Genomic DNA, 23,390 nt, shown 5'->3' with positions numbered 1-23,390 from the left:
TGGGTCAGTTTTGAACTCTGCATGACCTTTGACCTTTCCCCCCCAGGCGAACCCTCCCTTGTTTGATCGCTCTGAGGACTTAGCGTCTCTCCTCTACCTGAATGAGTCCAGCGTGATGCACTCTCTCCGCCAGCGCTACGGAGGCAACCTCATCCACACACACGCTGGGCCCAACATGGTGATCATCAACCCTCTCAGCGCCCCCTCCATGTACTCTGAGAAGGTGAGACCAGGACACACACACACACACACACACACACACACACACACACACACACACACAGACACACAAATCTCCCTTGTCTTCCCTTGGACACACTTAAAGCTTTTTTTTCTGTTAAAGAGAGATTAGATTGAGGCAGATTAATTAAAACAGGAAAGATGACTGAGAGGATGGAGAAGATATAGTCTTCCCAGGTCCAGAAAATTTAAATTACAATGGAATCCAATTACAGTAATGAGATTTAGAGGTTACAGCACCCAGAGGCCTGTAGGCTGTAATATAGTCTGCTTTCATCACTCATAATGGAATGACTCTCCATTAGACTTCTCTCTCACACACACACACACACACGCACACACAGACTCTCCCCTCTGGTGCTAACACAAAGCTCAGATCAGTGGGAGGAGGTTTAATACGTGTACATGCACATAAATGCATGCTTTAGTAGGAGGCCTATTACTTTCAAACTCTGTATTTGTTGCCAACTTTGCTGCTCTCTTAGATTGCTGTATCAAGGTGCTTTTAAATGACGAATGTGTCTTACTCCCCCTTCCTTCCTCCACCTATCTCTGTCCACCCCTCCCCCCTCTGTCACGCCACCCCCCCCCACCCGCACACTCTCTCTGCCTCTTTCTCTCCACCCCTTCCCACTCTACCTCTCACCATCCCTCTACCTCTGTCTGTCCCCCACCCCCCCACCCCACCCCCTTCAGGTGATGCACATGTTCAAGGGCTGCAGGCGTGAAGACACGGCCCCCCACATCTACGCGGTGGCACAATCGGCCTACAGGAACCTGCTGACCACGCGTCAGGACCAGTCTATCGTACTTCTGGGGAAGAGCGGCAGTGGCAAGACCACCAACTGCCAGCACCTGGTCCAGTACCTGGTCTCCATCGCCGGCAGCACTGGCAAGATCTTCTCTGGTGAGACACAGATCGGGGCTTCTCATGAACAGGAAAAACCTCAGACACTAATCACTTAAAAGGGCCTACTAGTTAGGGTCTGGTATTTTTCCTGGCCAAGTCAAGTGGACTGTTGGTACAGCCTACAGTCACCGGGAAATGACAAGCATTATAGGGAGATTTTATGTCGCCTTTCTGTACGATCTGCTGGAATTCGGCAACCTGAATAGTGGCTTAAAGGCTTTAGTGTAAGTCATTGACTATGGCGGTGGCGTTAATCACTTAATTACTTTGTAAGTGATTACGCTCTAAATGCTTAAGCGCTAATTAAGCAATTAGTCTAGTACTGTAGCTCCACGCACTCTTGTGCGCACGGCACTGTACGTACAGGGTACAATTATTCTATTACGCTGCTTAGATTGATGTCAGATAATAGTGAGAGAACTGAGTGAGAACAGCAGAGATTGAGTCATGCAAGTGGAGGGTTGGACGTGGGCCGGGATGGGATGGGAGCTGAATGGTTGTTGAGTGCAGTGTTTTGCCAGCCAGCAGAGAAGTAGATGGAGAGAAACAAACGAGTTAAAACTAGTTCATTGAAGTGGGGGAGAGAAGAGTGGCAGCTTTATGCTAGCAGGCCCTGTTTTTTAATGTGTTGGAAAACTTTGCTTGTGGCGTAAGATCGATGGTGGCTGTCTCAGTGTTCCGTGTGTGTGTGTGTGTGTGTGTGTGTGTGTGTGTGTGTGTGTGTGTGTGTGTGTGTGTGTGTGTGTGTGTGTGCGCGTGCGTGCGTGCGTGCGTGCGTGTATGTGATGGATGAGGGGAGCCCCTAATGAAGCCCTGTGGAGCAAGAGGGATAATTAGCTTATCAGTGTGCCTCAGCTCCTGGTTAGCTGTAATGGGCTAATGAGAGCTGCAGCTCAGCCACTGGACTGTTAAAAAGAGAGAGATGGTATCTAGGCCTGTGTTAAGTCAGGTACAGTAGAATCATGCCTGGACTCCTGTCCTGGTACTCTTCAGCAGCACTCTGAATGTCAGTCATTCAAATAGCTGGCATTATGCCATAGCATGCTACAGAGGTAAGATATGGTCCCAGATCTGTATAGCCAACACCTTTCACTGTTGTTGTCATGCCAAATTACTTGTTAGTCATAGGATATAGGGGGGGGGGGGGGGGGGGAAGCACAGATCGGGGACTAGGCTATGCCAGGTATTCAATGATTTAGCCTTCAGCCTCTTAACTCCCCTTGTCCCTTTGTGTCCACCTCAGCTGAGAAGTGGCAGGCGGTCTACACCATCCTGGAGGCCTTTGGGAACAGTGCCACCTCCATGAATGCCAATGCAAGTCGCTTCTCTCAGATCGTCTCTCTGGACTTTGACCAGGCTGGCCAGGTGGCCTCTGCCTCAATACAGGTATGCACTGACGCCCGCACGCCCGCACACACACACACGCACACACACACACACACACACACACACACACACACATCTTATTGTCTTCTCCCCTTACCTCAGACCATGCTGCTTGAGAAGCTGAGGGTGACCAAGAGGCCAGAGACAGAGTCCACCTTCAACGTGTTCTACTACATTATGGCTGGAGCAGACAGCAATCTCAGGTCTCAATCAGCTTTGCAATACAGTACACCTGCCTCATCAAAACTGCTGAAACATATCATATGGAGCATGTGTTGATGTGTTGTCGAGGTCTGTTATTTCATGTGATTTCACCTGAATGTGATGTCTCTGTCTTCTCGCAGAACGGAGCTACACTTCAACCACTTTGCAGAGAACAGTGCTTTTGGAATTATACCTCAGTCCAAGGTATTTACGATAGTTTGAGTATAGGAATTCAGCGTGTCTGTCTACCTGTGTATGCACATTGAGTAAAGAAAACACACACAGTGACTTCAAAACTGTCTCTCCCTCCCTCCCTCCCTCCCTCCCCCTGTCCTCCTCTCCCTCTCTCTCTAGCCTGAGGATAAACAGAAGGCCACTCAGCAGTTCACCAAGCTGCAGGCAGCAATGAAGGTGCTTGGCATCTCAGCAGAGGAGCAGAAGGCTCTGTGGCTCATCCTGGGGGCCATCTACCACCTGGGGGCTGCTGGGGCCACAAAAGGTAGGGTTGCACCCCCCCTTATTCACTGACACAACCTGTTTAGAACAGCCATGTGAACATTTAGAGGGATCTGGGAAGCGTGCGTGCGTGCGTGCTTTGTGTATACCCACCGGGAATTTACTCTGCTAGAGGCAAAACGCACATTATTAGATTGGATTGTGTTTTCTTGAATAATTAGTTGTAGCCTTCCATGCTACATTAAATTAAGTTACTTTGATGCTGAATTGCATAACAAGAACACAAAACTGTCAGGATTAGTTAGGATTTTTCCACTTTGTTTTGCTAATCTCGGATTCTTAGCAAATGGAGAGTGTCACCAAATTAACTTTGCCTGTTTTATGTGTTGTGTGTGTGTGTGTGTGCATGCCTGTGTTATTTGCATAGATATGAGGTGCATATACTCAAATGAAGCGCGATGGCATCGTAAATTACATTAGCTTCTCATTTACGAGTCGCTTAATTAAATAACCAGTTCAAAGATAGGAACAAGCGCTCTCCCCGAGCCATTCATTAGGAACGGAGAAAGGCGTAGGAAGTGTTATTCTCTCGCTGTGCGGGAGAGAAAAAACCCTCCCCCGAAGTTGTTTAATGCAGAAAAGTGGGGGCGTTGGGATGTTGTTGAATGTGTGCAGACATTTCTCTTGTGCCTAATGAAGACCGATAGCTCGCCGCTGGCCAATGTTTATTCATAGTTTCTGATATTGCCTCTCCCGCAGTCACAGACCTAGATGACGGTAATGAACTTTTTAATCATTCGGCTCAAAAAACACCCTGTCTTCATGGAATGTGTGACCGTGTGTCTGTGTGTGTGTGAGACTGAGTGTGCGCGTGCGTGTGCGTGCGTGTGTGTGTGTGTGTGTGTGTGTGAGACTGAGTGTGGTGTGTGTGTGTGTGTGTGCCGTCCATATTCACACCACTATTGCAGGGTTTTGAGTTGCGCTGAAGAGGGGGGACGGGGGGACGGGGGGTCTCACATGAACAATCGCCACGCTTTCAGCACACTGTTCTGTCTATGTCTGTGGAAACGTTTGCATTGAAGGCCTCTCTTTCTCTGACTGTCTCTCTGTCTCTCTGTCTCTCTCTCTGTCTCTCTGTCTCTCTCTCTCTCTCTCTCTCCCTCCTCTTGCTCTCCATCTCTCCCTCACCACTTTCTATATTTGCTCACGTCACATCAACTCCCCACTGCTTTAACCCTCAAACCATTTATGCCTGCGTCTCAAACCATTTATCCCTGCGTCTCACTTGAGTGGTTCAAGAGTTACTAAGAATGGGTTTCTTCAGGAAAAGTGATCATGGTTATTTGAAAGAAGTGAATGTTTACAGAATGAAGGGAGTGGTCACAGTACAGCGGCTGTCTACAACTGTAGACATTAATAGACATCTTATTGGTGTGAAGTTACCGCAGTTAGTTACTGCAGTTCTTAGAGCCAGCAGGTTAAGTAGACCTTGAACCACACCATTGTCAGCCTGCACAATGCTACCAGCAGGGGGCAGTCTTGACATTCCTCCTCTCTCCAAGGGATGCTGGCTGTGACGAGAGTCATGAGAACTAAAGGATCAACCACCATTCTCTGGTTCACTTCACGCTCTAATGTCCTCATCTCCACACTATTTAAAAGAACACAGGGTTTTGGGAATGCTTCATTTTCCACTTTTTATTAGATATGACAGTCACCAAACTGCTATATCTAGAAGTGTCCCGCTGGGTGCTCTCCCCTCCCAGGGGCGGGCAACTCCGGTCCTGGAGAGCAGTAGGGTGTGCATGCTTTTGTTCCAGCCCAGCATGAGTTGCAGTGCACATCGGTTTTAGTGTAGTTGTGGTCTAAATTGAAGACCATGATGATTGGTTGGTTATTTGAAAGAGGTGTCTTAGCGCTGGGCTGGAACAAAAGTCTGCACAGACTGCCGCTCCCCCAGGACCAGAGTTGCCCGCCCCTGCCTCAGAGCATGCTCTTGATTGTTCCACTCTGACTGGTTCCTCTGCTTGTGCCTGCCCTGCGGAGCATGGATGGGGTTGTTGGTACTACACATATCTGTTTCTACGGTGATAAATGTCAACTGTTTAATACATTAATTGTTGTTCTAACCCCCCCTCTCTCTGCTTGCATATTTGCATGCTGCGTCCTTTCAATGCAGAGGCCGATGAAGGTAATGGAAAAAAACAAACATTCAACCTCATCTGTTTTAACTTCCTCCTTGTTGATATGTCGTCTTTCTTAATGCCTTTATCGTTTTTCCCAGACACTCTGTCATTAGCATTTTTATTGTTTTCTTTCTTCTTTTCTTTCTCTCTCTCTTCCCCGCCCTCTCTCTCTCACTCTCTCACTCTCACTCTCACTCTCTCTCTCTCTCTCTCTTTCTCTCTCTCTCTCTCAGTAGTGCTCTCTCCCTTTGCCATATGACAATTCCTTTTTTTCCTCTCTCTCTATCTGAAATAAAACTGAGGGAGGGGGAACAGAACTTAGTTGTCCTTTTGAAGCTCTCTGTCTGATGTCTCTCCATGTCACCCACTTTCAATTCTCACAGCACTGCTGCATTTCAGGCCGACAACCAAAAGCAAAGCTTGTTAATTTGAAATCGTTTAGTTTTTCTTTTCACCCCCCTCTCCCTCCCCCCCTCATACCACAGGGGAACTTTCTTGTTGTTTGTGTTTGTGAATATTGTTTTTGAATTTTCTCTGCCTCCAGAGCTTCTGTGTTCTTCACTGCCTCAGTGTCAGTGTGTTGTTTGATTAAAGGTTAGAGGCGACAGTATTGGCTCAGTGGCTCTGAGGCAGGAGCTTTGAACGCGCTCCAGAACAGTGGGAGATACACTCCATGCAGAGCCAAAAACATGGCCAACCAGACTTTCCTTGTAGAATGAGCTTCCGGTGTCTAACAGTCTAATCCACAGTTCAGCTCTACTCTTTGAGGTCTGTTAAAAACAGCCTATAAAGGAGACCTCAGTGCTCAGGAGAGGGAGTTGTCGGTCAGAGTTTTCATCTCACTTCCGTTTCTGTATAACGTATCTTTATCAAGGTTTACTGTATGCCGTAGCATGACAGTTGTTATTTCAAGTCAGTTGTTATAACGTCATATCAGCTTTCATGATGACTGATTAGGACTGATTAGTATGCCAGTTGCAACAGATGACATAGTATTGCAAAGTTGTTATGTCAACGAGGACAGTTAGTTTATATTAGATTAGATTCATACAAATTATATGATAAAATCATGAATGTTTTTGTCCATTTTGGCCACTGCTGGAATCTTACCCAAAACCCAGGTGTTGCAAGAGACACCATGCTCCCACTAGCTGAGCCAGGGAGCCAGTAGTTTCATCTGACAGAAATCTAGAGATTGTACTTCTCTTGTACAGTACCCGCTGTGTCTCATTAAATAGGGTCTGACTGTGTGTCTCTCCTATGGCTCCTCCCCCCAGCTGGTCGTAAGCAGTTTGCGCGTCACGAGTGGGCCCAGAAGGCTGCCTACCTGCTGGGCTGCACCCTGGAGGAGCTCTCCTCCTCCATCTTCAAGCACCAGGCCAAAGGGGCGCTGCAGAGGTCAACCTCCTTCCGCCAGGGCCCGGACGAGGCTGGGCCCGGAGAAAGCTCAGGTAGGTGGACATGCTAGGCTAGGGGCCTCCAGTCCAGCCCACTCTACTTGGTCACAGACTGCCCTTCATCATATCTTTATCACATAAATATATGTACATCTTTTTTTCTGCCTTATAACTTGTAATCCTGACCCCTTACTTTCGAAGGATGATGAAAAATGTAATACACTTGCAGTGAATGCAGTAGAGACAGTAGCTTTGCCCTAACTCTCTCTCTCTCTCTCTCTCTCCCTCAGGTCCTAAGATTACAGCTCTGGAGTGTCTGGAGGCCATGGCTTCAGGCCTGTACTCTGAGCTCTTCACTCTCCTCATCTCCCTCGTCAACAGGTGCGCTAGCTCATGTTCACATCTGCTTTTATCTGATATCCCACCTTCTCTACTTTGTACTTTTCTCTCTCTCTCTCTCTCTCACCTCTCACTGCATTACTTCCATCTCTCTCTATGAATTGTCTCTGTCTCTTTCTCTTCCTCTCTCTCTCTGTCTCTCTTCCTGTTTCTGACCCTCTTCTCTGTCACTCTTCCTCTGTCCTCATCTGTTCTGCGTGTTTCTGTGTTTGGACCAGAGCTCTCAAGTCCAGTCAGCACTCTCTGTGCTCCCTGCTGATCGTGGACACGCCGGGCTTCCAGAACCCTCGCATGGCAAAGCGCCAGCGTGGGGCCACCTTTGAGGAGCTCTGCCACAACTATGCCCAGGAGCGCCTACAGACCCTCTTCCACGAGCGCACCTTCGTCCAGGAGCTGGAGAGATATAAGGAGGTGCAGACAGAGAACACACACACACACCCACCCACACACACCCACCCACACACACACACACACACACACACACACAGGTCCACGTACTACATGCAACAGTCATCATAGCAGGTCAGATTCTGTTTCACATTCTCTCCCCAGGCAAAAGCACAATTTCCTATCGGATACAAATGATTTGTTTTACTTGTGTGTCTCTAAAGAAGATGAAACGGTATTACATTAACATGTGTTATTGTTTTAATGTGGTGATGATGATAATAACATAGAACCACCAGATTTCATTTAACATTTTTCTCTCGTGATTTGAAGAAACTCTTGTCTTACAATGTATAATTATATACCAACCTACTCACACAACCAGATCTACAACTTTTGTGAATCATTGTAATCAAACTGTAGATGACTAACCAAAAAACCCTCTGCCCCCATCTAGGAAAACATAGAACTTGCATTAGATGACATAGAGTCCAGTACCTCACTGTCTGTAGCAGCAATAGACCAGGCGTCAACACAAGCACTGGTAAGAAGAAGATCTCTCACCGCCTCTTTGTTAGATGTGTCCCCTGTGACCTTCCTTATCGATGATTCAAAGCTAAGTGGTGTGGATACTTGCAAATGGACTATCAGCAAAGACAATACATATTTACGTTTACATTTATGGCATTTAGCAGATGCCTTTATCCAAAGCGACTTACAGCAAATGCATTTGTCTAAGTAAGTGAATCATCTATCCATCAGTCATTATAAGAAAAAGTAACCTATGCTAGGACCAGGGGCCATTGGCAGTCACAATGCTAGAAGAAGGACTGCCAATGGCCCCTGTTCCTAGTATAGATTACTTTGACATACGATACACTTGTGATAATATTCCTGAGCCATTGCAAACATCAGTAGACCGTATCGCATATTGCTATTGTATGTGCTTCTCGTGGGGCTGAAGTGCCTTGCCCTCTCCCGTCTTTGCAAGCAATACAACACCCTCATTTCAAATTGAGTCAACTTTCTGACACGGGCAAACAAATGACTCTGTGTAAGCTGTGTCAGGCCTATTACCTCCATCCAATTACCTTGGCTCTTGATTGTTGTCGCTTGTTTTGTTTTTTAATTCATCCCACCTCTGAGATATTAATTGCAGTCAGGTTTTGATTAGTTTCCTCTCATCGAGTTGAGAGGATTTTTTTATTTGTTATTATTCAGGGTCAGCTTATCACAGCCGAGTCATCCAATTAGGTTTATTTATGAGACGACTTTGCATGGCACGCACTGGTGACGATTCATAAAGTCACAAATATTAGAACCCAAGTCATAGCCGCAGGTCATTCCTTTCATCCTTCGCCTGCCCTGTCAATACTAGGGTAATTAGATCTTGTTGAATGAAGGATATTTCTCTGAAAACGGTCAGAGATTCTTCCGACTTGGCAATTAATTAGTTGAATGCTGCCATAGAAACCAACACTGTTGGGCTGCAGCACTCTAGCAAAAATGTTTGGGTTTCGGAAGCATTGCTATACATTAGCTGGTAGTTCAAAGCCTGTTTATTTTCATCGATATCCCCAACCTGGCCATGCAAGTCCAACCATAAAGTGATTTACAGACTCCAACAAAGTGGTAGAGCTACAGTGCCTCCGACACTAATATTATCATTAATTTCCAAAGTGGACAGCCAGGGAGCAAGGTTGAAAGATGCTTGACTGCCTAGGTGCATATTTTAATATCAGCCCTTTAATGAGAAAGCAAAAACTAAAGGCTCATCTTTTTCCCCCTCATCTCTCTTTATCTCCCGAAATGTTTAATTACTTTTTGTAAAATGCCTTTGTGGGGGAGTATATTAAAGAGATGTTGTATCATATTAAGTTGAAGACTTCGCCTATATGGGTGTCTTGGTTTAATTTAATTGCGAACTCGTGTTCAGTAGGAACCAAAACAGAAAAACGAATTTAACTGAAAACACAAATTAGTGATTTTCTTGGACACATTCAGTTAATAGTTCCTAACCCTGCCAGTTTCGAAACGTTTTCCCCTGTTTCACTCCCACTAAACACCTCCCAGGTGTCTGTTATGGCAACAGAGGACAAACTGATTATGGTGTTGTGACATTTAAGGCCTACTGTGCAAAATGAGACCCAGGAAGAGAAGGTTTCACTGATTCTCTACGGGAGTCTTGCTGTATAAGGTCAATGTAGAAGTGCCTGTATGGTCGGGCGGGGCTGGGGGTGGATGGAGGAATGGAGTGTGCAGTGGGAATGGGTGAGTGTCTCATTGTGCAATGTCTCATAACTAAGCAAGGTTGGACAGTAGTGTGTATGTGTATGTATGTGTATGTATGTGTATGTGTATGTGTGTGTGTGTGTGTGTGTGTGTGTGTGTGTGTGTGTGTGTGTGTGTGTGTGTGTGTGTGTGTGTGTGTGTGTGTGCGCACACACGTTTGCCTGGGACATGAGCAAGAAGTGGAGATTCCCACCTTTCTAACTGTGTGTGCGCGTGGTGGCATCAGGTGCGGACCCTGGCCCGAACAGATGAGGCACGGGGTCTGCTGTGGCTGATGGAGGAGGAGGCTGTGCTGCCAGGAGGCTCTGAGGAAACCCTCCTGGAGAGACTCTTCAGCTACTATGGCCCTGCACAGGGAGACAACAAGGGTGAGGAAACCCCAGAGGGGGGGCACCATAGGCTCTGAGCCTTCTGACCAATACACACACACACACACACACACACACACACACACACACACACACACTGTAATGGGGAAACTCATGTGCGCTACATGCTGGACTTATTTACTTTTTTAGAAAGAAAACAAATCATACAAAAATAATACATACATACATGTACACATTTTGGACGAAAGCAGCATGTTTTTTTTTTTTTTATCCCAAATCCATGACTACCAATGTTTGCTATGATCATCAGTGGGTAGTCAGTGCATGCATTACAGTACCAAGAACTGATAAAGATATTACTACTGACGTAACGTGTCAATTAGCCACCAAGTCAATTAGCCACCACAATGTTAAATGATGTTAAATCGTGTCTTTCTGGTCATGTGAAGTAGTACGTCAGTCGTGACATTCTCACTCCGCCTCCAGGACACACCCTGCTGCTGAAGAGTGAGAAGCCGCATCACTTCCTGCTGGGCCACAGCCACGGGACAGACTGGGTGGAGTACAATGCCCAGGGTTGGCTGAGCCACGCCAAGCAGAACCCCGCCTCCCAGAACGCCGCTACACTCCTGCAAGACTCACAGAAGTATGACACGTCCTTACCCGTACACTTAACAAACTCTGACCTGAGCCTCTAACTGTGGCCCAGAATTGCTACGCTCCAGCAGAAGTATCACAGAGTTAGTTCAAACAGTGTTTGAATATTTTAAAACTGCATTCTTCCTCTCTCTTCTTCCTTGAAATAGTCACTGATTACTTGGGTAGATTAAAGCAAGGCTTCCACTTCATAGCTTTCACCAATCCATACATCAGATCCAATCCATACCATCAGATCAGTGGTTAAGTCCAAGCAATGGGGGTGGTACATTCTCTCATGCATATTATGACCAGAGCTTTCAACTCAATTCATGCCAACATTTTTTGCCTTTGATTCTCATGGAATTTTCACACAGCGTTGTCACATACTCCCACACTTCAGAGACAAAAGATGAACCTATCAAAAAAGAAATGAAGAATCATGTGTTTATGTTAGCAGCAGGGAGTAAAATTAGTCAGAAGACTTCAAAGCAGTTCAACATATGGGCCTCCCAACATTACAATATGTTGTTATTAAGTTCAGCTTAGCTTACTCCTTCCTCTAATTGAAGTATAAATCATAGACTACAGAGACAGTGCAGGTGATGTAGGTACAGTCAGCTCCTGGGTAGTACACATCGGATATACCAACACTTCTTTTAAGTGTATAGTATCACAGTGTTGTACTACTTTGTACTATACATCTATACTGACACTGATACTCTCTCTCTGTGGTAGGAAGAACATCTCAGGGTTGTTCATGGGGCGGGGTGGGGGGGCCACAGTGCTGTCGGGCTCCATCGCAGGGCTGGAGGGGGGCTCCCAGCTGGCTCTGCGCCGCGCCACCAGCATGAGGAAGACCTTCACCACAGGCATGGCTGCCGTCAAGAAGAAGAGCCTCTGCATCCAGATCAAACTACAAGTGGTGAGTTGAGGGGGGATAGGAGTGTGTGTGTGTGTGTGTGTGTGTGTGTGTGTGTGTGCGTGCGTGTCAGCACTCCAACTCTTTGTCCTCTCTCTTTTTTCCGTAGGACGCTCTGATCGACACAGTGCGGCGGTCCAGGGTTCACTTCGTCCACTGTCTGCTGCCCAAGGCAGATGCAGTGGTGGGGGTGGGCGGGGAACCCCGCGTGGCCCATGGAGAGAGCTGTGACTCTGGCCTCATGCAGCTGGACGTGGGCCTCTTGCGCGCCCAGCTCCGCGGCTCCAAGCTTATCGATGCCCTGCGCATCTACAGGCAAGGTAAGGACTCTCCTGACCCAGGGACTAATTAGTACCCACGTACAAAAGCAGTACTTTGAGATTGAGTGTTACTGAAGTGCAGTCAGAGTCAGAAGTGTGTAGGTAACTTTCTGAAGCACTGTAAGCCATTTAATAGGTGCTGTAAATTTGAAAACTGTCATTACATACAGATGGAATTACCTTGAAACGAGAGGTCTTGCTTTAGTTTGTTAGTTTTTTGAATGAAGGAACTTGAGTCATGAAGTGTCTCTTCACTCTTTAAGCACTATGAATATGTCACCAGTGAAAGTAAAAAAATCATATAGAAATTTGAATGAATAAAAATAACGAACGGATGATAACTCTGACCACCTGCCTCCACTCTCCTCTATCAAGGTTACCCTGATCACATGGTGTTCTCTGAGTTCCGCCGGCGCTTCGACGTGCTAGTGCCCCACCTGACCAAGAAGCACGGCCGCAACTACATCGTCACGGATGAGAGGAGGGTGAGTGTCATGGTGTTCCCCCTCCATCCCCAACATCATAAAACAAGAGATATGAAAGCCCCCCCCCCTTCCCTCTCTTCTCCTAGAGCTGCTCTTGTGTGTAATTAATGATGATTACGCAGACTGGCAGCATACGGCCGCTGTTCTTATTAATTATGTGCAGTGAGGAGCTTTCTCTCTCTCTCTCTCTCTCTCGCTACCCATCTCTCTCTCTCTCACTCTACCTTTCTTCTCTCTCCTCTCTCTCTCTCTCTCTCATTCTAACCCCCCTCCCCCCCAGTGCCAACTATACTGTGTTGTGACTCCTACTAATCCCTATTTACCAAGGTTTGCGGTTGTAGTTTATGATGGCAATGCTCTGAACCTCCCCAGTGATGGCTACTGAGTCAGTGGAATACACTGGGCGCTGAAGATGGTGCTGGTTTAGACCTACTGTTGACTATAATTAGCTTAAAGCTGTGTTAGCTGACAGGGCAGTGTGTTGGAGTGTGATCAGTTTAACAAAGGTCCTCTGTCACCCCTCTTTCAACGCTAGTGTTTTAGTCTTCAATAGTGCTCCAAGAGTTAAAGTGGAAAAGAGACTCCTTGGAGAGGTGCTTAGAAAGAATAGCCCACTCAAACATAAATAATGGCTGAAAAAAGGTACTTCATTCTCTGGGGATAGATAGACAGAGATGGAAAGGGACGAAAGCGGGAGAAAGGTAGGGAGTGAGAACAGAGGGAGGTAGAAAGAATGAGAGGGAGTAAGAGGCTGAGAGAGACTGAGAGAGGGGGAGACTGAGAGAGGGAAAGGTTTTCCCCTGTGTCAGTGTCTCCGAAAAGCTTTCGTTTTCAAGATTGAATTCGAACAAAGGGCCTCTCTCTTCACGAGGTTTCAGCCATCTCACTTCATCTTATGCGTGGGTGTGAGTGTCCGTCCTCCACTGGGCCTGTTTCCCTGCCAGGCCCTGCGCTCCTGCTGGGAGCTCTTCAACCAAAGCCCTTTATAAGCACTGTTCTGTCCGATTTAGCCATGCGAAAACTTTACTCTACGCTCTCTACTGTCATCTGTCGAGTTTACGTAAGAGACTAGGTAAATGCGTACGGCCTGAAATAGAGCCTGGGGGATAGGTACATTGGCTGTTGCTTTTATTGGTGAGTTGTTTTGTGTTTCGATGTCCCTCGTTGGTCGCTTGTTGGCTAAGTTGATGTTAGGGGAGGATGCTTGTTGTCATGGTGCTGTGCAGCAGTCCATTGAGCCTGCATGATCTGACTGGGTTGCTAACTTTTGGCTGGCTGTCTGTCTGTTTGACTGACTGTTTGTTTGTTTGTCTCTTTTGTTTCAGGCTGTGGAGGAGCTGTTGGAGTCCCTGGAACTAGAGAAGAGCAGTTACCACATGGGGCTTAGCAGGGTAAGCACACACACACACACACACACACACACACACACACACAGAAACATAGACCCACAGAAACACAGACAGACAGAGACACACACAAACACACACACACACACACCAGGACCGACTTGTTTTCTGCTTTGTTCATTGCCTTTCACCATATGACAATAGGTTAGTAAATAAGACCGTACTGTAGGTGTTGATTCTGTTTGGCCCAGCTGTTTACCCAGCATGCCCCTCTCCCTGCCAGTGACACTCGCGCAGCAGAGGAGACAATTAGAAGACACATGCACACATCGAGCAGGTGTGACTTTCAGCTGGACTGGGGAAGGTTGCTACAGTGTACAACAACTCTCTTTGGTTCCCCCCCCCCGTTGCCCCGGCGATTGATTTTGGCAGGCTACAGCTCTCTTTTGTTTGTGGCGCTACGCCTTGGCGCGCACTGATAACCCTCTGACAAACACCAATCAGCACAGCGACATTCAAACCTTTCAGATGGAAAACTGAACATCCTAAAGGAAAAGACAGGCAGATAAATTGCTAATGTGGACAGTGGAGGCATTGTGTTTGGAGTTAACAGTTGGGGAAAGTTTGACTTTGGCACTGTAATAGAGGACTGTGTGTGTGTGTGTGTGTGTGTGTGTGTGTGTGTCAGATAGATGGTGGAGGGCTCGGTGGAGACATGGCCCTGTCTGAAACCTTCAGATCTCCAAACACTTAGAGATGTAGGTAGGGAGGGGTTGTTTTTGGACTGGGACTCTGAGAGAATATCACCATTCTCAATCATCCCGAGGCACGCCTGTTTCCAACGACATGACGTCTTGTGATGGGTCACGACCTATCAACATGAGAGATGTTGTCAGTCTCTGAGAGGCTGTGGTTTCCTTGGAGACGGGACTATGTGACCGGCTGAAAAGGCCAACCTGCTCTTATGACATTTGTTGAATGTCAATAACCTTCAGAGCTGTATTCAGGGACAAAGAGTCCCAATATGTTCTCTGTGTCCTCCGCCCACGTGGAGATTGATCGGTATGCAGAAGGCCACCCCACTCGGGGGGGGGGGGGGGGGGGGGGGGGCGGGGGGGGCTGTATGTGCCTTTTATAGACGTAAGTCCCCACAGCGTTGCTCACTGGTTGCATCACTGGGTCTGGATGGCGGGTGAGAAATTCACAGGCTGGAAATCTTTATCTCATCTCCTCGTCATGAGATGGTATTTAATAGGGATGGTGTGTGTGAGACTGTGCTGCTCCCAGCCTGTCATTGGTGTGTGTGTACAGTGTCGTATGTATGTGTGTGTACCGGTATGTATGTATGTACCAGTATATATGCAGTACAGTATGTGTCTCAGGTTGGGGTACTGTGCCAGCAAAATGATTCTCTCTATTGAAAAATGTACCAATAAAGATTGTATTGTGTGTCTGCGTGTGACAAACATACCATTTGTAGACCATTTAACTTATATACAAATGGCATGTATGTCCATGCACATGAAAGAGTGCACTACTGTCATCACACGGTAAACTCAATTTAATGTGTGGGAAGGAAATCCTGCGTGCGTGCGTGCGTGCGTGCGTGCGTACAGTAGAGTACACTGAGTGTGTATTTCCCCGACATCCACACTCTTTCATGTGTTGATGTGTGCAGTTCGCTAAGCTCTCTTGGATTATTTTGAGTAAAAGTCTACATGTTTTATTTGATCGTCTCCTTGGCTCAGACGGTATAACCCTAACCCTAACCCTAACCCTAACCCTAACCCTGATGATAAGAGGTGGTTAAGGGCCCTGGACGACTATGTTACCGTAGTAACGCAGACGCGTCCTGATAGAACCGCTGCATGGAACTTTCTTGAGAAGTTTTTTAATGAAATGAACGAAATTAAGTTAACAAAACATTGTGTGAAGTTAAACTCTCGGTAGTTTTTTAATCAAAAATAATTGTGCTTCAGCCTAACCCAGACGATGGGTGACTCAGAAGAATTTACATTACATTTACATTCATGGCATTTAGCAGACGCCTTTATCCAAAGCGACTTACAACAAATACATTTGTTTAAGTAAGTGAATCCATCAGTCATCATAAGATAAAGTTAATCAATGCTCAGACCAGGAGCCATAGGCAGTCACAGAAGAATTTTTTCTAACCCTATTTTGAATTTTTCAAATTTTTCCTGGTGCGTTCTGGTAGCCGCATGCGTTGACACAAGGGAGTTTTAATTAGGATTTTGTGAAGTTAAGCATAGCGCCCGCTAACACTAATAGCATGCTAATGCAATTAGGCCGCATTCAAAGAGTTTGATGAGCTCTTTCTCTCTCGCCTGTTAAACTGATGGGAAGTCCATCAGCTCTCCAATCTCCCTGAGTAGGAGAGAAAATGGAAATGACTGGAAAGTGTTATCCAACTCAATTAAACACCCCCACAGTTAACAGCATTAAAATGGAAAGAAAATGCAGGACATTAATGAGTTCAGTGTGCAAGTTCCTCAATCCCAGCTGTATGGCTTACTCCAAAAAAGAATCGACTTATTTCAAACAAATGTACAAATCTACCTAGTTTTTACATGCACCAACAGTTTTCACAAAATATATTTGTGTGGCGCAGTAGCCCAAAGCTAAACTGAACAAGCGCAAGCAAAACAAATATTCATTTGTTTGATTCGGTTGGTTTAGACATGATGATGAGTAATGAGCTGTCGGTTTTATACCTTTCTCTCACGTACACACACACACACACACACAAACACACACACACATACACACACGCACGCACTATTTTACTCACACACTCTTTCTCTTCCCCCCCCCCCCTCTCTCCCTCCCTCCCTCTCTCTCCCTCCCTCTCCAGGTGTTCTGCAGAGCAGGTACCCTGGCCAAGCTGGAGGAGCAGAGGGACATCCAGACCAGACGTAACATCACTCTGTTCCAGGCTGCCTGCAGAGGCTACCTGGCCAGACAGGCCTTCAAGAAGAGGAAGGTGAGTCTCAACAAGCTCTGCCTGCAAGCTGTCCTTCTTAGGCACACGTCTAGGAGCAACTTACTCTCTGCATGTCCCATCCTAAATCATAGAGAGGAGAAAAGGCAAAACTGACCTAAGATCAGTGTCTAGAAGTTACTCAATCCTACTCCATTGATCCATGTTGTCACTCAGTCAGAGGGGAAGGAGAATGATCTAAGTCCAGTTGTGGTGCTTTTACTGTGGGGGAACATATACAGTATGCTATTGAACAGCAGTGTATCCCCTGCTCTTCGTGAAAGTGCTTGTGACAGGGGTTGTCACATGGGCCTTTGTTCTTCACCTAAGAAAGTATCTCAGTGAAACCCTGGAAGGAACCCTTCATGTCTTTTGGGAAAAGGTATTTTTCTGGCAGGAGAACAAATAATTATCATATGGAGTGTTATAGGGTTAGAAAGATGGTGTTAATTATTCTCAATAGAGGGACAGTGACTTCTTCCCTGCAGTCTCATAGAGACAGTGCGCTCCATTTCCGGGGCCAGTATGCCTCACATCTGTGGGGTGCTTTAGCACTCACTAAATCACAACTTCATCAGAGCGCAATGGCCGTAAATCCAGCAGGGCCTGGCCCTGGGCCCGGCAGATAGCCTTCAATCTGCTCCTCTTCTGGGACATGCTCTCCCTTAAGACCCCTCAATCACAGCCTTATCGATTACTGAGCCTTAGCCTCCCCCTTCACCACCCACCCCTCACCCCAGCGGCCCCCTGCTGTCGCACTTTCAAGTTGCTGTTGCATCTCTCTCTCTTACCCTAGATGGTTCTCGTGGTCCTGTATTGGTTTAATCTCTCTAGTCCTTTGATCTAACCAGTGGTGATGAGGGGGATGATGAAAGCAAGCTGGCAAAGTGTGTGTCTCTGTCTAAACAGATGTACTTGTACTGTAGTAAAGCTCCCTCCCTCCTTCATCCATTCATCCCTCCCTTTTTTTTCAAGATATAGCCCTGGCTCTTTTTCCTTCCTTGTGTGTGTCAGTCAGGAGAAGGAGGGTGGCTGGGCGGTGAACAGCGTGTGGCTATTAGAGGCCCTGTCATAATATCCTCACAGCTCACAGTCATGAGGGGGAGTCAGACGGCAGGCGTTCTACGTGTGTGTGTGTGTGTGTGTGTGTGTGTGTGCATGCGTGTGCATGCGCTGGACCGCTGCAGCCCTCACACACGCCCTGCATGCCCCACCAGAGTGAGCATGAAGACCAGAAACATCACACCTTCCGCTGAGTAACTCCAACTGCCAGTGGGGATCTGTCCAACTCTACTTAGTACTGTTTGTGTGTGTTATAGTGGGCCAGTGTGTGTTTGATTGGGGTTTGTGGATGCAAGAGCTAACACAGATGTGTGTGTGTGCGTGCGCATGTGTGCGTGTGTCCTGTGTGGCCTACGTGTGTACACACACACACACGCGCGAGTGTGTGTGTGTGTTTGCAGAGATTGGGCCTTGACCGCTGTCTCCCCCAGTCTCACAGTCGTCCTCATCTCTGTTGGCACTTTGCTGCTGTGCTGAGCCTCAAGGTTGCCTTCTCAAATTGCTTTTCAAGGACATTTGTGCGGTCTTCACTTTATTGCACTGCCTCCCTTGAAGGATTCCTGTCTGTTTAGTTTGAGCATTGCCTCTCTCTGTAAGTAATACAGGCCTTTTTTAATCATGATTCTGTTTGATCTAGGATCAGTTTTTCAGCAGTGCACTGCCTAAATATTGTTAGCGATTTGTTGCATGGCTAATTTGTTGAACAAGTGTGCACTAAGTTGATTGGCATTCTCTATAGTTTCTACACAGGATTGTGTAGAGCTTGCGTAACACTGGGAGGCCCTAGGGGCAGCAGAGAACAATATAGCTACTTAGAGCACCTCTGAAAAGCCTTTTGTGAGCCTCAGTTGTGCGCTTTAATGTGTTTCCTTGTACTGTACAGAAGCCCCTCACATTTGTAAACGTCTAGTTTTACAGTAGCCCCTCAAATGTGCTCAGTGTGGTTTCATTTCGAGGATTCTTTCAGCAGCTCATAGACAACTTGTTGGAACTGTTGGAACACAGCGCCGCCTCGCATTGGTTGACACACCAATGGTAAAAGAAAGACGTGTTTTTGGAGGGTTTTCTGACTGTGAGGCTCAGGTTTTGAAGCTCAGTCATACTGTAGCAGTGAGCTACACTAGTTTGATAAGTGTTCTGCTAATTGATTTAAGAATGAACGTTTACCAGATTAAACGTGTGTTTCACAAACTCACTACAGCCAGCACATTGTATTATGAGGTGTTTTCTCACACTTGCTTGGCAGCCACGATGTGTACATTTGAACCTCAGGATGTGTGTTTCTTCAGCTACATTTGAACCTCTGCCCGCCATCCCTCCCTGCACCACAACAACACATGCCAAACATTGACTTGCTCCTCTGAAACACTGACTTCCTGGCTGCTAAAAAATCTATTTGTTTGTTTCTCTCTGTCCATGTTTGATTGGCTAAGCTCTGGGGGCTCCTGTACCTTGAGGTTCTCGGTGTGTGAGTTCAACCCTCGTAGGGGTTTGTTTTCAAAGCGCTTTGAGGGAGAGAGGAGAAGAGAAAGAAAGTAAGAAAGAAAGAAAGAAAGAAAGAAAGGAGGAAAAGACAAAGAAAAGGAGAGAGAGAAAGCAAGTTTCCCTCTGCTGAAACTGTGCCTCACCATGGGGGAATAGACAAATAGAACAGATCCAGCACAGCGTTTGAAGCCCTGCAGCTTCTTCCCCCTCCCCGTTCCCTCCTCTCCTCTTCCTTCTCTCCTCCCATGTCTCTTTGACATTCATGGAGAGCGGGGGAGGATGGAGGCGTGTGGGGGATTCCTTCAGCCAGCTGATGGTGTACCTAATTAAATCGTTGCCTAAAGACACAGCTTTTCCTCGACTGGGAACAGGTGTATGTGTGCAGTGTCTGCAATGGTGTCTGTGTCTGTGACCTGGTGTGTTCAGCAAATGAAATGTAGCTGCACGGACACTCAAAGGGGAAAGCAGAAAAGGAGAGGCAGAGGGCAGAGAGGGAGAGAAAGAGAGACATGGGGGGGGGGGGGGGGGGGGATACATTTCACTCCTATGTCTCCCCTAACCACCAATTCCTTTCTGAAACCGGGCCTAAAGATCTGAAGGCTTCAGGATGTACAGGAATATCCCTCTACAGCTGCATATGAGCACTCCATCTCACTCACTACATAATTCACCACTGCCTACGGAATCACCGATTCTACGGAAGTATAGATATAATTTACAGCACCTTTTTCCTGCCAGCTGTTGAATGGCTACACAGCAATTTACAAGGCATGGTTAGGGCTAGACATACTATAGCAAGCCAGCTGAGGTGAATATGTAATTCAACCCTGCAGGCCTGTTCAGAGAACATGCGGGCTGAGATATGTTTATGGGCTTTAACAGCATGACCACTACACACAAACCAGTGTTCTCCCTCATGGCAACCCAGAGGATGTGGCGAATCGTGTGGCTCTAATTGGGTTGCCAGATAATCTGCTGTTATTGGGGATGCCTGGCCATGTAGCAGCCTGCATGTAACTCCCCCCTAATGCCTTTTTAACAGACTGCCAAAGTGGGATCGATGTTTGATTTAATTTCTCAGAAGAGCTCTCTAACTGTGTGATGCGTCAGTCCTGTTGAGTCTCTCCACTCTCCTAGCTCAACGTTGCCACTATCTGGCATGACAACCTCTCGTCAGTCTGCACACTGAAGCTTGAAATGTGATTTTTTTCCGAAATTAAAAAAACATCTAATACTAGCAATCCTTGAGAGCAAAACACAAGATAATGTGTGGATGTTTGTGGTGGCAGAGGTGGTGTAACAGTACCCACTAGCCCTTCTCTCTGACTGTATTGTCAGGGTCCCCTCTCCCGGAGCTGAAAGGGGTTCTTTCATTTCACCTCCCCCAGAGAGAGCTCCCTGTCACTGGGCCCCTCTCAGCCCTCCAGCCCCTCCTCTCTGTCGGCCAGCCTGGTTCTCTCCCACCCACTAACTCCCTCAGTGGAAACTGTGGCTTGTTAGGCAGCAACCCCTTGGTGATTCTTCTGGGTCAGTCTTTCTGTGGATCCCCCCCGCTGTGTGTGTGTGTCTCTCTCTCTCTCTCTCTCTCTCTCACACACACACACACACACACACACACACACACACGCATACGTTCTCTTTTGCTGTAACTGACCACTGTGTGCGTGTGTGTTGTAGATCCAGGACTTGGCTATCCGCTGCATCCAGAAGAACATCAAAAAGAACCGTGGGGTGAAGGGCTGGCCGTGGTGGAAGGTCTTCACTACTGTACGGCCCCTTATAGAGGTGCAGCTCACTGAGGAACAGATCCGCGGCAAGGATGTGAGTACACACACACACACACACACACACTGAATACACACATACACATTCAACACACATACACAAATAAACACGCATACACTCACTCAGTCCTCACACAGACAAGAATACACATCTACAGTTTACCCACAGTTTTATTGATTCTATCTGCCAAGACCCTGCTCATATACCCTCCCCCTCTCTCTCTCCCCCTCTCTCTCTCTCCCCCTCTCCTTCTCTTCTGTCCGCCCCCAGGAGGAGATCCAGCAGCTGAAGGGGAGATTGGAGAAGGTAGAGAAGGAGAGGAACGAGCTAAGACTCAACAGTGACCGTCTTGAGAGCCGGGTACGACACACACACACACACACACACACACACACACACACACACACACACACACACACACACACACACTCACACTCACACTCACTCACTCACTAATACTAATTCCCCCCTTTCACGGAGCAGTAAAGCATGAATAGATCTTAAAAGTTATTAAGTGTGTTTTGCCCATCTAGATCACAGAGCTGTCGTCAGAGCTCGCTGACGAGAGGAACACGGGAGAGTCGGCCTCTCAGCTGCTGGAGTCAGAGACCTCTGAGAGACTACGACTGGAGAAGGACATGAAGGACCTGCAGGTGAACACACACACACACACACACACACACACACACACACACACACACAACCGTGTCTGATCCAGGTATAGTCGTTATTATACTTAGACTTATACTCCCTCTGGCAGTAACTGATCCAGGACCAGTCTTTATCAACCATGTCATTCCAATTCCTCACATTGGACACTGTTTACTCTGTTAGGGACTGATCTAAGATCAGATGATAGATATTTTATCTACACTGTATGTAATAGTGTGATGCACGAACCCCGGGTGCGCTGTGCTTAACAACAGCGGGTAGAGCAGTGCTTCAGCAGCAAATGCACTATAACAGTGTTGTTACAGGAGGGTATGCACACATTATTTTAATCTTTACATCAATGGTTGTTTAACCATTTGGGTCAATTGAGAACCAGTTCTCATTCATACATCAACAACGTTGATGGTCACTATTCATCTGCACACATTATTCTTCTGGCTGAAATGTAATTGTGAAATCATATAGTTGGCCTTCCCTCACCCCAGTGTTTTAGCTTTCTGTATTTGACATTGTAACATGATTGGCTGTTTGGTGGAGCAGCATGCAGCACCATGCTGGTAGAAATTATGTGTTTGGTGGCTGTCATGTTGGGGGGGGGGGGGGGGGGGTGGTTGTGTGTTGCTGGTATTTCATGGCTGCTGTTTCCCCACCTTCCCTCTCAGGGCAAGTTTGACTCGATGAATAAGCAGATGGAGTCGATGGAAATGGAGGTGATGGAGGCTCGACTCATCAGAGCCTCCGAACTCAACGGAGAGATGGACGATGATGACGCAGGTCAGACACGTACATACACACATACATACATACATATACATACATACATAAATACACACACACACACAGATCATAAAAATGGTGACAGGCAGCTCAACAGCAAGGTCGGGTCGGTTCCATTTCAATTAAAGCCACAATCTTGGATTAGTTTTTCATCAAGGGTGCAGCTCTACCGCTTGCTTTAGTAGGTATACAGCTGAGTAATGGGGCTACGGAAATGTAACTCCTCTCAAATTCATAGACCGTGCTCTGGGGGGCAGTTGTGTGAATTGAAATTCACTTCATGAGTAGACTGAATTATAATGGAATTGACCCCAATCCGATGGGGGTCAAGGAAGACCAGCTTACGCAGGATTCTTTCACTGAAGTCTCACCTCTCAGGCTGAAAGAGAATAAAATAAAGGTTGAATCTATGGTTGCCTAGTTCCCTTGGTTGAACCCCAGACACTCAGACTGCAGGGGGCTCTCCCAATCAATGAGGAGACAAAGGATTTTGTAGACATACAGTAGGAAAAACAAAGGATAGCCTGTACCTGTGAAAATGCTGTTCGATATGCCAGACAGACTTCCAGATTTAGAATGCAAGATTGATTTTTCTCAGCGTCTTGTGCGTAAACAGTAGCAGCCCATGTTTAATGGAACCACAGCCTCGACCTCTAACGTACAGGATCAGTCCCCCCCACCAGTTCCTTCCTCTCAGTGATGCCCGTTTAGGA

At 46.9% G+C, this 23,390-nt stretch overlaps 1 protein-coding gene across 1 annotated transcript in view; it reads left to right on the top strand.

Moving 5' to 3' along the window:
* Window positions 1-23,390, top strand: part of LOC310815398 (unconventional myosin-XVIIIa-like) — a gene marked incomplete at both ends in the record, with an annotated part of 82,811 nt that overhangs the window by 40,549 nt on the left and 18,872 nt on the right. Inside the window, 21 exons of the mRNA XM_083685145.1 lie at window positions 47-223; window positions 937-1,147; window positions 2,394-2,536; window positions 2,639-2,739; window positions 2,881-2,944; window positions 3,095-3,239; window positions 6,660-6,833; window positions 7,070-7,160; window positions 7,397-7,589; window positions 8,023-8,109; window positions 10,084-10,225; window positions 10,673-10,832; window positions 11,561-11,747; window positions 11,854-12,064; window positions 12,440-12,549; window positions 13,875-13,940; window positions 16,771-16,899; window positions 21,121-21,264; window positions 21,499-21,588; window positions 21,762-21,881; window positions 22,563-22,674. Of these exons, the coding sequence (XP_083541271.1) occupies window positions 47-223; window positions 937-1,147; window positions 2,394-2,536; window positions 2,639-2,739; window positions 2,881-2,944; window positions 3,095-3,239; window positions 6,660-6,833; window positions 7,070-7,160; window positions 7,397-7,589; window positions 8,023-8,109; window positions 10,084-10,225; window positions 10,673-10,832; window positions 11,561-11,747; window positions 11,854-12,064; window positions 12,440-12,549; window positions 13,875-13,940; window positions 16,771-16,899; window positions 21,121-21,264; window positions 21,499-21,588; window positions 21,762-21,881; window positions 22,563-22,674 (2,857 nt within the window). The remainder of the gene's footprint in view (window positions 1-46; window positions 224-936; window positions 1,148-2,393; window positions 2,537-2,638; window positions 2,740-2,880; window positions 2,945-3,094; window positions 3,240-6,659; window positions 6,834-7,069; window positions 7,161-7,396; window positions 7,590-8,022; window positions 8,110-10,083; window positions 10,226-10,672; window positions 10,833-11,560; window positions 11,748-11,853; window positions 12,065-12,439; window positions 12,550-13,874; window positions 13,941-16,770; window positions 16,900-21,120; window positions 21,265-21,498; window positions 21,589-21,761; window positions 21,882-22,562; window positions 22,675-23,390) is intronic.

Source organism: Argentina silus, assembly GCF_951799395.1.
Source record: "Argentina silus genome assembly, chromosome: 14".
Classification (NCBI taxonomy): Eukaryota; Metazoa; Chordata; class Actinopteri; order Argentiniformes; family Argentinidae; genus Argentina; species Argentina silus.
Note: the sequence above shows the minus strand (reverse complement) of the source record. Positions and strands in the feature narration are given on the sequence as shown.